The following is a 13914-nucleotide window of genomic DNA, read 5'->3' as shown; positions in this document are numbered from 1 at the left end:
GTGTCTTAAAAAAAATCAAGCCAAATTTACTAGATGTTGGATCACAGTACTAACATCTTAAAAACTCTTAAAAATAAGTGCAGAGCAACTTTGAGTAGATGCAGTAATTTTATAGAGAAAAACAGTTAAAAGCAGCTGAACTTAAATGGAATATGGACTGATAGAGTGCAAGATGTAAAATCTTTTACATCTAATTGATTCCCAAAACATTATGATACTCAATTCAGTCTTGGAGCTACATATATTCTTAATTCTTGATGCTCATTTTAAGGAAAGTACTAGTATTCTGCAATATTAAACCTGACTAGCTCATCTATATATTACTTGATAGATACAACTTTATTTTAAAATATGGGGTCCTGCCCTCTCTTACATAGGCATTATCAAAGTAAGAGGGTCAGTTGGGCATGGTGGCTAGGAGTCAAAGTTGCAAATGGTGGACTTCAGAATCTTCAATATTTTGCAGACATTGTCAAGAGAGATGAACTGAAGAAAAATAACGAATCAGTGTTGAGAGGTTAAGTTGAATAACATATTGAGACCAGTAAAAAGAAGCATTCATCTATGGCCCATAAAATGCTTCTTGAACTGTATTTTCTGATTTATTTAAAATAACCATGCACAATGAAACTGAGATTTCATTATATGGCATCATATGTAAAGGAATGTTATTACTTAAACTTTTGAATGCAATGTGCCAATATACTTGAATGGAAATTAAATTAAACATCATTCAATGGATAATTTAAAAATCATTCCATTTCACTGGAAAGAATTTCAATATATTCATAAAGAAGGGTCTATTGCAGGACAAGTAAATAACCTCTCCCCAAATCAGGGAAAAATAAATCTGTCATGTCAATTATAAAGCATTTAAACACAAGAACATTGGTTAAATTGTAAAAGAATATTGGAAGGTAAGAACAGCTCTGGAAAGTGGTGAATGCCTCTCGGAAAGGATCCTCCCTGGTTTTGGGAAAGTAAAAGTGAAGGAAGAAAAGGGTGCTTTCAAACTTGCAGAATTGAAGTTAGCCCTTGGAGGAAGTGCAGACAAGAAGCCAACTATGATTTACAGGTAGTTCTCAACTTATAACTATTTGTTCAGTGACCATTTGAAGTTACAATTGCATTGAAAAAAATGCCCTATGACCAGTTTTCACATTACAACTTTTGCAGCATCCCCATGGTCATAGGATTGAAACTGGGGCACTTGGCAAATGGCACACATTTATGATGGCTGCACTGTCCCGAGATCAAGTGATCACCATTTGTAATCTTCCCAGCTGGTTTCTGACCAATACAAGTCAATGGGGGAAGCCAGATTCTCTTAACAACCACATGATTCACTTGACAACTGCAGTGATTCATTTAACAACTGTGGCAAAAAGGTTGTAAAATGGGGCACAACTCACTTGTTTTGCTTAGCAACAGAAATCTGGGGCTCAATTGTGGTCATAAGTCGAGAACTACCTATACTAGCTTTAGATTTATTATAAGGTGGCATTAAAAGTGCCTCTCCCCTGCCTTACTCTGACTCTCTGAAAAGGGCATAAAGTACAAAAGGAGGTCCCTTCTGAGGTGTTTCTCCACCCCCACCCCCCTTTCAGTCTCAGAATTCATTTACTAGATCAGACTGTGCTCTAGGCCAGGCGTCCCCAACCCCCCAGGCAGTAGCCATTTCTGGGCCTTGAACCATTCAGAACCATGCCACAGAAGTAGTGGGCAAGCGCACACGTCAATTCTCACTCACATAAGCAGTGGGTGAGTGCATGCACACATGCTCTATTTCCATGGGCGATGGGTCCATGTGCCCACTGCTCATGCAAATGGAACTGCACACATGTTCTCATAGATGAAGCTGTGTGTGTGCGTGCTCACGCAAATGGAGCTGCGCATGCACATGCTCATGCAAATGGAGCTTGCCGACTGCTCACATGGAATCATCCACTCTCCACTCCTCACCAATCCACAAAGGTGGAAAGATTGGGGAACTCTGGTCTAGGCCGTAGCTTTTCCTCCTCTTTCCCAAGTCATTCCCACATACCATTAGAGTCACCAACAAACTCAATTTCCCTTGCACTATCAAGTGCTTCTAAAGTGTGGATTTTAAACAATCTATGCGGAGTCATAGTAGCAGAGGATGTATGTTATTGCTCTGAATTGTTATTGCTATTGAATTAAGACAATGTGCACTTTCCTAATCACGCTGAAGAACTCCAAAAGAACTACTTTTTTTAAAAAGTATACTTAATCACATGCTCAAAGTCCTATAACAAAATGTAATGCCCTGAAGACATACAATGGAATGTGTTAAGAAGAAAATACACATTTGCATGTATAGTCTTGGTAAAATGGCAATTAAGAGGAACTCTAGACTCACCATGTGACAGCAATTTCACAGTGTCTTTATACACAGATCAATTCAAACATGTACCCATCATTATAAGAATAGTGCAGGCAGAAAATACCTATTATTACAAAACTGCAGCCACTTTAATAGTAATAAAACTACTTGAGGCAGAGTACATGAGACTAAGGCTGCCATACCCATCAACCCAAAAGGCATTATCTATAGTTGTTTTCCTCTCCTGGTTTCAGCTGAAACTTCCTGACAAGTTACACTACGATTCATTCAGAGCTTGCTCTAATACAATAAACTAAGATTAGATTTTATTTCCAGTTATAAAGAAAACACAATGAAATAATGTACAAAAAGTGTTTCCAGCAGTGGACATTTTATTAGTTTTCAAATATAACTATTTCTGTATAAGGACTTTCCCCCAAATCTATTTCACATTATTTTAAACCAGTGGTTCTCAACCTTTTTAATGCCGCGACCCCCAACCGGTCATAAGTCGGGGACTACCCAACGGGTCATAAGTCGAGGACTTTCCCTACCTCGGAGCGCGCGCATGCGTGGTGCCGCCCTCTGCGCCGGCCGAGGCGTAGCTGGCAAGTGGCGGAGACGGTGCAGGCCAACCACCGGCTGGGCCACCAGCTGGCCCAGCCCAAGGGAGGTCAGGCACCCGCCGGGCCCCACTCATGCCAGCAACCCTCCCTGCGCCCGCCGGCCTCCCACCTCCCACCCCTGGCCCTCTTTTACTTACATTTTTAGTAGTTGCTCAGCAGGGAGGGGTGGAAATCTTCCAGACAGCTCACCTTCGCTGCAGACAACTTGCAGCACCATTTGCAGAATGGGACTTTTGGCGGGCTCAGCAGGGCAGAGACAGCCTGGACAATTCCTATTGGCTTCTGAAAGCCAATAGAATTAGACTCTATTCAAGAGAGTCTATTCTATTGGCTTTCAAATCCAATAGAATAAAAGGGAGTAGCACAGCTAAGGAAAAGGGGGAAAAAGTGGCGGACTGCATTGTTTGGCAACCCCTGTGAAATGGTTGTTTGACCCCAAATGGGGTCCCGACCCACAGGTTGAGAACCACTGTTTTAAACAAATATATTTCTACACTGGTCACTATCCATTTACAAAATATTAATGTAAGGGTCTAGAGTTTTAAAATTATACAGTAACTCATAATTTTTATGTTTCAAAGATGAATTTACAGTGCTTAGTGCATGCAGTTTAAAAGATGTATTCTGCTATAGAAAAACATCCCAAAATTATATATTTTGTTCTGGAATAACTTGTCTTCAAGGTGAATTTTTTTGAAAAATTGAGCACTAATATATCTAACTAGAAGGCAGAATATATATATATATGCAGACAAACTGAACACAGTGTAATGGTTTGGGGCTAGAAAAATATAGTGTTCAATTGGATATATGTAATTTTCCAGTTGACTATTGGTTTCCATAGGTTACTAATGATTTTAATGATACTAATGATCCAGTGGTGCCCTTCAGCTAGCAAAAAGCTTCTTCTATTCATAGAAAAGTATTTCCCACCTACTGGAAAAATACTGTCTAAAATCAGCCCACATCCTCTATTTACTGTTGCTCTTTCATACACACAGTGTATGTGCTTTAACATGTCGATTCTTCTTCTACTGTTGTTGCTATAATATATCTTCTGATACACCGTGATGCTGTTTTATTACAAAAAATATATATCTCCCACTGGTACTTCTTAGAAAGATACGAATTTCTCATTTTTTTAAAGTTAAGACATTGGCAAATACACACACACACACACACACACACACACACACACACAAATATTTTAATTGTATAATCCCAAATTTTGGTGGCTCGGGTAATTCATTACTCAGAATTTCCTCTTAATTTCTGAAGATCACACCTTAGCTATCCTGCTCACTTATATTTCCCAAGATGTCCTTTTTTTTCTTCAGAAAATGTTCTTCCTGGTAGTTAAAGCATTCCATCCTGCTGGGATGTACTGCATCAAGCACTGCTTCTTGTGTTGAAGAACCATAGAGGTTTATAACTTAATACATGAAATACCAGATCAAATATAGTTTAGGGTTTTTTAAAAAAAAAATGACCATATTTATGTTGGGGTTGGGATTTGTAATGGCAACTAAGCTTATTGGTTGTCTTTGTACATCATTAACAACAATAAGGAAGCAAATGGAAAGCAATCAAATTGCTTGAATCTGTGTAATTGCCAAGACATCTAAAGGCAAGAAATTCCTTCTGCTATAATTACTAACAACATTTGCGATGGAATGAATAATTTCATTGACTTTCTAGGATGGCAATACAGTACTTCAAAGAGAAACCCTATTCAGGGGAGCCTGATTGCCTTTACGAGTGCAATTAGGGATGTTCCTCAGTAGGATGGGTTGTGGGAAGAAAAAACTGTAACAAAAAAAAACATGGACATCTCTGAGTACAATATAACATTTTTTTTTGTTTCAGAATGGCAAACTTCAAGAGTGATTGAACCCAAACCAAACAATTAACCTGAGTTTATTATCTATCTCCTGAGCCTGATCTACACATCCCAAACAATATGAGACATACCCCTCCATTAAAACATGTTCTCTTTTGCTAAAACTAAAGACAGCATGTAGCAGGCAAGGGACTGCAGATCTGTTTATTTTCTATTCATAGAGCTGTGTTATGGAAAGCTGGAAGGCACTGAAATGGTATCTGCCTCTGCAGAAGGAGGGCATCTATGCCAGAGTCACAGTCTATTGCATGAATAGACCAAGATTTGCTATAATTTATAAAAGTGGCATTGTTTCATACAGAATGTATGTAAGGCTTCAGTCTGGAACTACTAAAAGAAAACCAGACCCTATTGCCATTAACATTAGATAGCTGCTTAAGCTTTAATCAAAGCAAGTGTCAGCCCTACAAGGTGGACAGACTAAGAAATATAAGGAAGGACTATTTCCCTATAGGGAAGGATTACTTTTATTTTAATACCAACAGTACCTGTAGTAGACTCTTGCATGTCTTAATGTGGTTTCCCCCCCTATCTCACGTTACTTTCCTGTGACCTAGGAAGGCCTGAGACATTTATTCAAATTAATTTCTTGACTTGAATTGAACGTAGTGGCTCTTCATCCTGACCTTCAATGTCATTCCCTATGCCCCCTACAGCTGGCCACGTATTCATCAATTAAACTTCAGTTAATTCCATTATAAATTATAAATGCAAGGTTGACTCAGCCTTCCATCCTTCCGGGGTAGGTAAAATGAGGACCCAGATTGTTGGGGGCAATATAAATATATATATATATGCATTGCTTACTGGTGTACACCGCTTAGAGAGTCTTGCGCTTAAAGCGGTATATAAGTCTCATAAATAAATAAATAAATAAATGTGACGTTACTAGCTGCATTTAGTATTATGACTATAATGATACACTAGCATCCCTTTCTTTTCTGCTGTAAAAACAATTTTGCAAGTAGCACAGAATTCATTTTTTATCAATTCTGCCATTAGTTTCACTCTGAAAACTAGATTTGGGGGAAGAAGCATGACTTTGTTACACTAAATTAGACATTGAGTCTACCCAGCAACTAGACTTCAGCCCAATGTTTCTGCTCTTGCTAGTAAGGCCTTGTTAATATCTTTCTTTCTGTGCAGTGCATTCTTCCTACTTTCAGAACTGGATCCCAATTCAAATACCCCACACAGGTGTTTTTTAATAACATAACTATGTTACCTGAGGAAGCCTAAACTGATTCAAGTTAATAGAATACTATTGCCTAGAAAAATTTTCCCTGCAATGCTTTCTTCCTTAAAAGCAAGGATTTCAAGAACAAAAGAAGAATAGTCTTTTGACAATTTACCTGCAGTGTCTTTCTCTCCTGTAGTTAGTTCTCCGTTGATTCCATTCTCTTTGGTTCTGGAATATGAGCTCTGTGGTCCATGTGCACCATATTCTCCAGCTTCATCCTCTTTGTATGGAAACCCATTAGAACTTCTGACCAGTCCTTCCCCTGTGCCACTTTGCTCCTTCATCTCTGCGGAATGTGGATGTGAAGAAGCTTCTGCTATCTGACCTGAGGTCCAGTGTGGTGCCTTAGCTTCATCTTTCCTATCGTCTGCCATACTTCTTGTCCTTTATATTTTTTCTTCTAATAAGAAGGGAAAGAGAAACCACTAGTAAACTGAAACATGCTGCACATATTCTTTCCCTCCCAATGATAAAACTGAAATATGGCTGGCTATGGAAATGAGTAAGAAAGCACCATCTTTGGGATACAAAGGAAAGAAAAATACATTGAAAGTTTTGTACTCAACTTCAATATATTAACATGCACAGCAATTAGTTTTTCAATAATAAGAATTAATTAATAATCAATCAGCTAAATTTATGGAAGGCTAAGTTCATTTTAGCCTCATTGTATAGTGGGCTGCACATGAAGAATAATTGCTCCAATATCACTCACTGATACGACTGATTTGTAAGTGAATGCAAGCCTTCCCAGTCTAAGCCTTCAGCCATCAGCACTCAAATCCATGTCATTAATATCATATTACAGTCACATTACTAAATGCCTGTAGATGGTTGAATGAGACCAAGCTCCTGGGCTTGGTTATTATTTCTTTTTTTTTTTTCAAATTGTAGCATGGGTTCAACATTATATAGATAATGTAGGAGGGAGTTCTAGTCTCTGAACCATTAAGTTCTGTGAACCTAAAACAAAGAATGGCCAAAGAACAAAGGAGTGATGCTACTTTCTCCATGTATGCTGGAGTGTTACTTCTCATCAAGTGAGACACTCTGATTTCTAAATTCTGAATTCCTCATTGGAAGCAACTCAGAAATTGTTGCCAGTGCTAAATGGGGAAAGAGGGAATCCATGGTCATCAGACTGTTATACACATACAGCCTACAAATAAATAAATAAATAAGAATACTAATTCTAGCTCCAGTCCAATATGGCCCTAATCCAATAGGCCAGGTCTTTAGATTTTTGAAGTTGGTTTCATTTACCTCCATTTGTAATACTGCAAGGAAGCAGTTAGAAGTTGTTATAAGTTGAAAGATTCTTCCCGTGTTATCTTGATATACATTTATTATATTTTACAGCTAAGGGACTTTTTGAAAGGTCTAAATGCCCACTACTATTGCTGTTAATCTTAGGAAGACTAAGGGGATGTAGTTGCACTGAGTCAACCACTTAGCATTTAGACGGGATGATTACAGTCTTTTGGGCAATAGAAAGCTGCTGTAGTGGGAATTCGGGAATTTGGGAATATTTTGGTTTATTTAGGTCAATGGATCACAAATGATTTACATTTTTCTACTTACAAAATGCAATTACTAGAACACAAACAGAATGCCTTATGCTGAATCATCAAGGGTCCAACTTGACCAGTATTGTTTCTTTTCTCTGGCAGCTATCCAAAACTGCAGAAATTAAATCTTTTCTCACTCCATTCCAAGAACCTTTTGTTTTTAAACCTGAAGGTAATAATAATGCAGGTCCTTCAGCATGCAAAGCATGTGCACTGCCATGCAGTTACAGTCTCTCTATGTAGTGATACAATGTGATACAGTGCTAGAGTCTTACCTTAAAAAAAAACAACTATACAATTATGGATTAAGATGTCCAGGAGCAATAGAGAGTGGGGCTTTTGTACAATTAATGCAAAAGAGTGAACTTTGCCAGATGAAACTTGTTCCAATACCATCATTCAAGAAGTGAAATAAAAATCCCTGCTCATAGTGTTTATGGATGGTGAGTTGTTATCATCTTCACAATTTGTCTCTGTGTTTGCTTTTTGTAGGGGAAAGACTGGCAGAGCCAGGGAGAGGGGAGAAAAGAGGGATCAGCCTAGAATCACTACATAGCCACAAATGAACTGTTCAACCCCCCACCACCACTTGATTGCCATTGACCCTTACTTAACTCTAACCAGATGCTGATCTTAAGCTGAGAAGGATTCTATGCAGCGGCTTGTAGCAATAAATCAGTTAAACTGAATCTTTGCATGTAGACCTGGTCTTTTGTTGCAGATACTTTTTGATGTAAATTGACCCAAAGCAGCCCATATTATTAAAAGAAAGCTTGCAAAACACCAAGCCTACCAAATAAAATATAAGTGCTGCAACTATGTGAATTTTAATGATTGTACAATGCTAAGCAATATACAAAAATCCAGAAATACAATTTAATCAGCAAAACTGATGCTTTTCATCAAATTAAGTGATGGTCTAGCAGCAAGGCTTAAGATTTGCTCAGTGGGAAGTAACTAAATACCTAAAGAAAAAGGCCAATTACTGTATTTAGTCTAGATATAGACTAGCTAGAGAGAGGGGAAAAGATCACACCATCTCCTTGCAGCAAGATAGAAAACAGTAGACCAGAAAAGTAGAAAAAAAACAGAAATACAGAAATTTATATGTTAAAAACATATGAAACTTCTTTATATACAGCCCTATGACCGTCCTGGTTCCTCCTGTATGTCTCAAGCAATCTTTTTTGGTTTCATCAGGTTTTTTTCAAACGGAGGTGCAGTCATTGATATATGGACTTTGACAATGCACAAAGAACCATTAATGCTAAAAATGGGCAAAGTTGAATTTGTTTAATCACAAATTCTCTTTATAAATTTATTTTTCAGGATTTATATATATCTTGCTTTCCTTTATTCCTGATAAAAGAAAATCTAGTGATGAGTCACATCTGTTCCTGATTTCAAAGGTGACCCTAGACAGACTGCCTGTCTGACTTCTGTGGCATTTACTGCTGCTTCTGATATACTATGGTATCTTCTGAAGAAGATGGAGGGCTTTAGTAAGTAAAAATAAGTAAGAAAGTAAGAACATTCTGAAGTCATATGCTATAAAAATAATGGTCTGAATATGCGGATTTCCTTCAGTAGACTTTATCTTAAAGCACAACCTGATGTGCTAGCATAGGGGTTTTTTCCACCATGTAGCAATCTACGTGAGTGAAACCCTAAGTTCACGAATGTAAGAAGTGCTCGGTAGTTCCAATAGCTCATTGCTCTGTATTCCAAGCAACACTAGGTGGACAAACTTGCAGGCAAACATAGACTTCAAAAATCATTATGTTAGGAATGTCATATTACGGAACAGATATAAACCCAGATTGTGCCTAAAAGTAGTTTTACTGGCCTCAACACAAGAAGCATTTTATGGAACAGAAACAGCAAGCAAAGAAAAATATTTAGACTTGCTAATATCAAATCTTGTTAAATGGAGAAGATGAAAGCAAGAGAACATTTGGCTGTAGAGGGATTAATTTTTCAATGGTTTTCTTATGCACAGTTCAAAGAGACGTTTAATGTGGATTAAAGCTTCCAAGTATAGAATAACATGTAACAGAATTTAAAATGGAATTATGTACCAATGATGAACATACTTGCTAAATGTATAAACTTCTGTTAAGATGGAAAATAGAAGAACAACAAATTTAAAGAGTATACAATAAAATGAGTTAAGACATCCCCTGACTCATTAGGTCATCCTTTCAGAAATGATTTTTACTTAAACAGAGAAACAAAATGACCGCACCCCTGCTCCCCATCCTGACCTGTCCCCAAGGGGAGGGTGCATATGGATGCTGTCTGGGTCAGGTAAGGTCCATACCCTCCAATACAGGAATTCAGTTGCAGTTGCTTCCTCAGTATTCAGTACTCCTACTATAAAGACTACGTTTATCGCAAGCAAATTAGCAGTCCATTAAGACGTCACTCAAATCTGGCATCCTAAAACTCTCAGTATATTAAAAGAGGCATTTTCTACCATGTTTCCAATATTGCTCTCTAGCCAGTGCAAAATTCCTTTATGTTTCTCATCCTCTACGCTCAGAAGCAATAGAATATTTGTATCTGAACAATGTTCTCAACCAAGAAACAATCTTTCTGCCCAATGCCCTGAAATCTCTCCAAAGTGTTTTGGGTACTGATCTATACTATTATTGTTTCTATTAGAAAGCAGTAACTGAAATAAAATGATGGTTTAGTGGTTTGTATATTTTATGGTTTTCCTATTAATCTTCTCTGTGCTGGTATTAATTTCAATACTGTTATACATTTTAAATTGATTGTATTACGTGCTGCCTTGGGAACACACTGCAATTTTGTTTCAACATCTGAAACAAGTATTCAGTAAAGTTTGTTGTACAAAAATTCTATTGCAGAATGGAAATCTGACTCAGTGGATAGAAGATTTAAATTTTTTACGTGTGCATAGATCAGGGTTAGGCATTTGCGGTCTTCCACATGTAGCAACTCCAACCAGCATAGCCAGACATGAAGGTTGCTGAGAATTATAGATTCATAACATTTGGAAAGCAATAAGCTTTCCAAGCTTCCTGCCACAGTAATGAGGTCAGTGAATGGTTGGTTATCTCATTTCTTAATTACTGCAAGTCAAATTAAGGAACTGATAGATTTCCCAAGCTTGGTTCTCCTATACCAGTGGTTCTCAACCTTTTTAATGCCGCGACCCCCCAACCGGTCGTAAGTCGAGGACTACTCAACCGGTGCAGCACCATTTGCAGAATGGGACTTTTGGCGGGCTCAGCAGGGCAGAGACAGCCTGGACAATTCCTATTGGCTTTTGAAAGCCAATAGAATTAGACTCTATTCAAGAGAGTCTATTCTATTGGCTTTCAAAAGCCAACAGAATAAAAGGGAGTAGCACAGCTAAGGAAAAGGGGAAAAAAATGGCGGACTGCATTGTTTGGCGACCCCTGTGAAATGGTCGTTCGACCCCAAATGGGGTCCCGAGCCACAGATTTAGAACCACTGTCCTACATCCAGAGTCACCTCCTGGCAAGAAAAAAAAAACACCAATAAATCTCTCTAACACTATTGGGCAATGTAGGCTGGGTTTAGAAGGGTGCTTACAATGGTAGGTTTACCTATCTGTCAAGTTACCTGACAGGAGGCAGAAGCTAAGAGGAGAGCTGAGCTAGTCCTACAGCTCAGGGGTCCCCAACCTTGGCAACTTTAAGACCTGTGGACTTCAACTCCACAGAAGAGAGTACTTCAAGTCAATGTTATGGTGGTAGTGCTTGCAGGTTCCTTCAGGGCTCTACACTCTCTCTGCCCTTATTTAACATCTATATGCAGCCTCTGGGTTAAGTAATCTATTGGTATACATGCTTGAATCCATTGGAGTTGGATGGCTATAATAAATTTAAATATTTTTTAAAATATGCTACTGTTACCCAGTTATGCATCTCCATCTCAAGCTAACTAAGTGGGGCTGTCAAGGTTGTTTCCCAATGCCTGGAGGTTTTGGAGATCTGGATGGGAAAAAACATGTTTTAACTTAAGTCTTGCAAAACTGAGTGACTGGGATTTTGAGTCCTCTAATCCTAAAAATTATCTTCTTGGGAGAATACACTCTTCCTAATAGAACTGGTTCACAATTTGGGGGGTTTTCTTGGATTCTCAGCTTCTATTGGAGGACCAGGTGGTAGCTAAAGTCAAAAGAGCCTTTAAACAAACATATTATGAATTAATAATGGATTAGGAGCCTCTGCTCATGGTGACTCATGGTGACTCATGCCCTGGTCACCTGTCATTTGGACTGAAAACCACCCAGAAACTGAAGTTGCTCCAGAGCACAATAGCATAAGTAGTTATAGGTATATCTCACAACACCACTACTTTGCAAGCTATACTGGCTTCATGAAACCTTCTGGAGTTCAAAGTGCTGACTGTCACCTGTAAAAGCCTTTATGGTACAGGGCCAGGTTATTTACAGGAGTCCCTGTATCCAATTATCTTCCCATGAGATCTGGTGGATTAGGCATGCTTTAGATCAGGGGTGTCAAACTGCCAGCCCGCAGGCCGGATGCATCATAGCAAAACTGTGCCACGTCACGTGACATTGCGAGTTTGACACCCCTGCTTTAGATCTTTTTTGCAAAGCAATGTTACCTAGTGGAACCAAGGACATTCTCTGAATCAATGGATGCCCTGTGAAATAGCATTCCCCTTGAGATTTTGATGAGCCTGACTTTCTCTCCTTCTTTAAAGCCTTAAAAACCTGGTTCTTTCCCCAGGCACCAGGCCAGAATATGGCATGAACCTGTATAGAATGAAATATTGTATGATGCTTGAGATATGTGTATTTTGATCTTGGCTAAATCTGCAGTTATCATTATTTCTATTCTTCCATTACCCTATTGATATTTTTTCTGTCCCAAATTATCTTATATTGTATTTTTAATTTTATGTGTTCATGTTTCTACAAACTGTAAGTCATCCAGAATCTCTCGGCAAATTGGATCTCCATATAAATTTACTAAATAAAGACAACAAGGGTAACCTTCACTGGCTACAAAGAAAATTTTTTAAAAAAGAGTAGCTCCAGCATGGCAAGGAGGGAAAGGGTGATAATACCAAGCAGCTCAAAGTGATGGTAGAAAAGGATTAAATAGCTGGTTCTGGAACAGTGTCATAGATGCCTTGAGAGCAAAGGAACAGAAAGAATCGCATCCAGCCTGGCAGTCAAGAGTGGAGTCCATGATTGTTGAGAGTAGGAAGGAAAATGATTAATCATTCTATTGAAGATGGACAAAAAGGTGATCAGGAGCAATCGCATAAAACTCTTATTTATTGTGCACAAAATAATCTAAGTATGTATTGTGCAAGATTGTATAGATAAATAAAATATTAACATTTGTTGTGCTGGAATCAAGACTGTCACTTCTGTTCATTTACCTTATTGAGCAGACATAGTTCCTTTCCCAGATTTACTAATTCACTTAATTCCCTGAAAGCCACACAGTTCTATTTATGTGCATTATGTGTTAAACTAAAAAAAGGAAGTGCACAAAACCTAAGTAAAGGGTATTATTATGGAAGGAAAGTAGTATTTTACTTAATCTATGCAGTAAAGGGTGTCCAATATTAACTGTGTGTGTAAAAATGAACATAAATACAAAGGTTTGCATCCACATATAAACAACAAGTATCATTAAGGCTGCTAACCAGCTCATACTTATAGTTTAATCTCCCAAAATAAAGTAATTAACCTCACAATTGCACAGACAATTAATTTTCTTTCCAAAGTTTTCAGAACTGGTTTGCTATTGTCTCCTTCCTAGGGTCAAGATGAAGTGAGTGGCCCAAGATCACCAGCTGGCTTTGTGCCTAAGTCAGGATTAGAACTCATGGTCTCTGATTTCTAGTCTGTTGTTAACCACTTGAAACTAATTGGTTCTTCTTCTCAGAAGAAATCCTAAATATGTTCTCATTTAACATATGTTAGCATAAGTTGGAATAAGCAGTGTTGTCACAAATTTGTGCTGTTTAAGCACACATCTTGGATCTTTCTTGTTTTCTAGCATCATGGGGGTTGTGTGTAGCCCTGAGCACATTTTTCATGAAAAGCTAGCAATGCCTATACATACATGGGCAAGTTTTTCCTACCACTCTCTCTTTGATTAGGAACCTCTTCTTTTAGTCTGTGTTAATTTATTCAAGCTTTTTTAGAGCTCTTACCTTGTTGAACTGACATTTATTTTGTTCCTTGAAGGAACTGT

At 38.1% G+C, this 13914-nt stretch overlaps 1 protein-coding gene across 26 annotated transcripts in view; it reads right to left on the bottom strand.

Annotated features, from left to right (window-relative positions):
• MAP2 (microtubule associated protein 2) overlaps positions 1-13914 on the bottom strand; it is a 254155-nt gene that overhangs the window by 90360 nt on the left and 149881 nt on the right. For 24 of the 26 annotated variants that reach the window (XR_005557860.1, XM_039352914.1, XM_039352918.1 and 21 more), the window contains one exon: positions 6223-6510. The exons of the other annotated variants lie outside the window; for them this stretch is intronic. Coding sequence is in view for 23 of the 24 variants with exons in the window: in XM_039352914.1 (XP_039208848.1) it covers positions 6223-6484 (262 nt within the window). In the remaining variant the exon portion in view is untranslated. The remainder of the gene's footprint in view (positions 1-6222; positions 6511-13914) is intronic. 26 annotated transcript variants of the gene reach the window in all.

The sequence above is a fragment of the Crotalus tigris genome, unplaced genomic scaffold, assembly GCF_016545835.1.
Source record: "Crotalus tigris isolate CLP2741 ecotype Arizona unplaced genomic scaffold, ASM1654583v1 scf7180000018485.2372832, whole genome shotgun sequence".
Classification (NCBI taxonomy): Eukaryota; Metazoa; Chordata; class Lepidosauria; order Squamata; family Viperidae; genus Crotalus; species Crotalus tigris.
The sequence above is the reverse complement of the archived record's forward strand: the minus strand, read 5'-3'. Positions and strand labels throughout refer to the sequence as shown.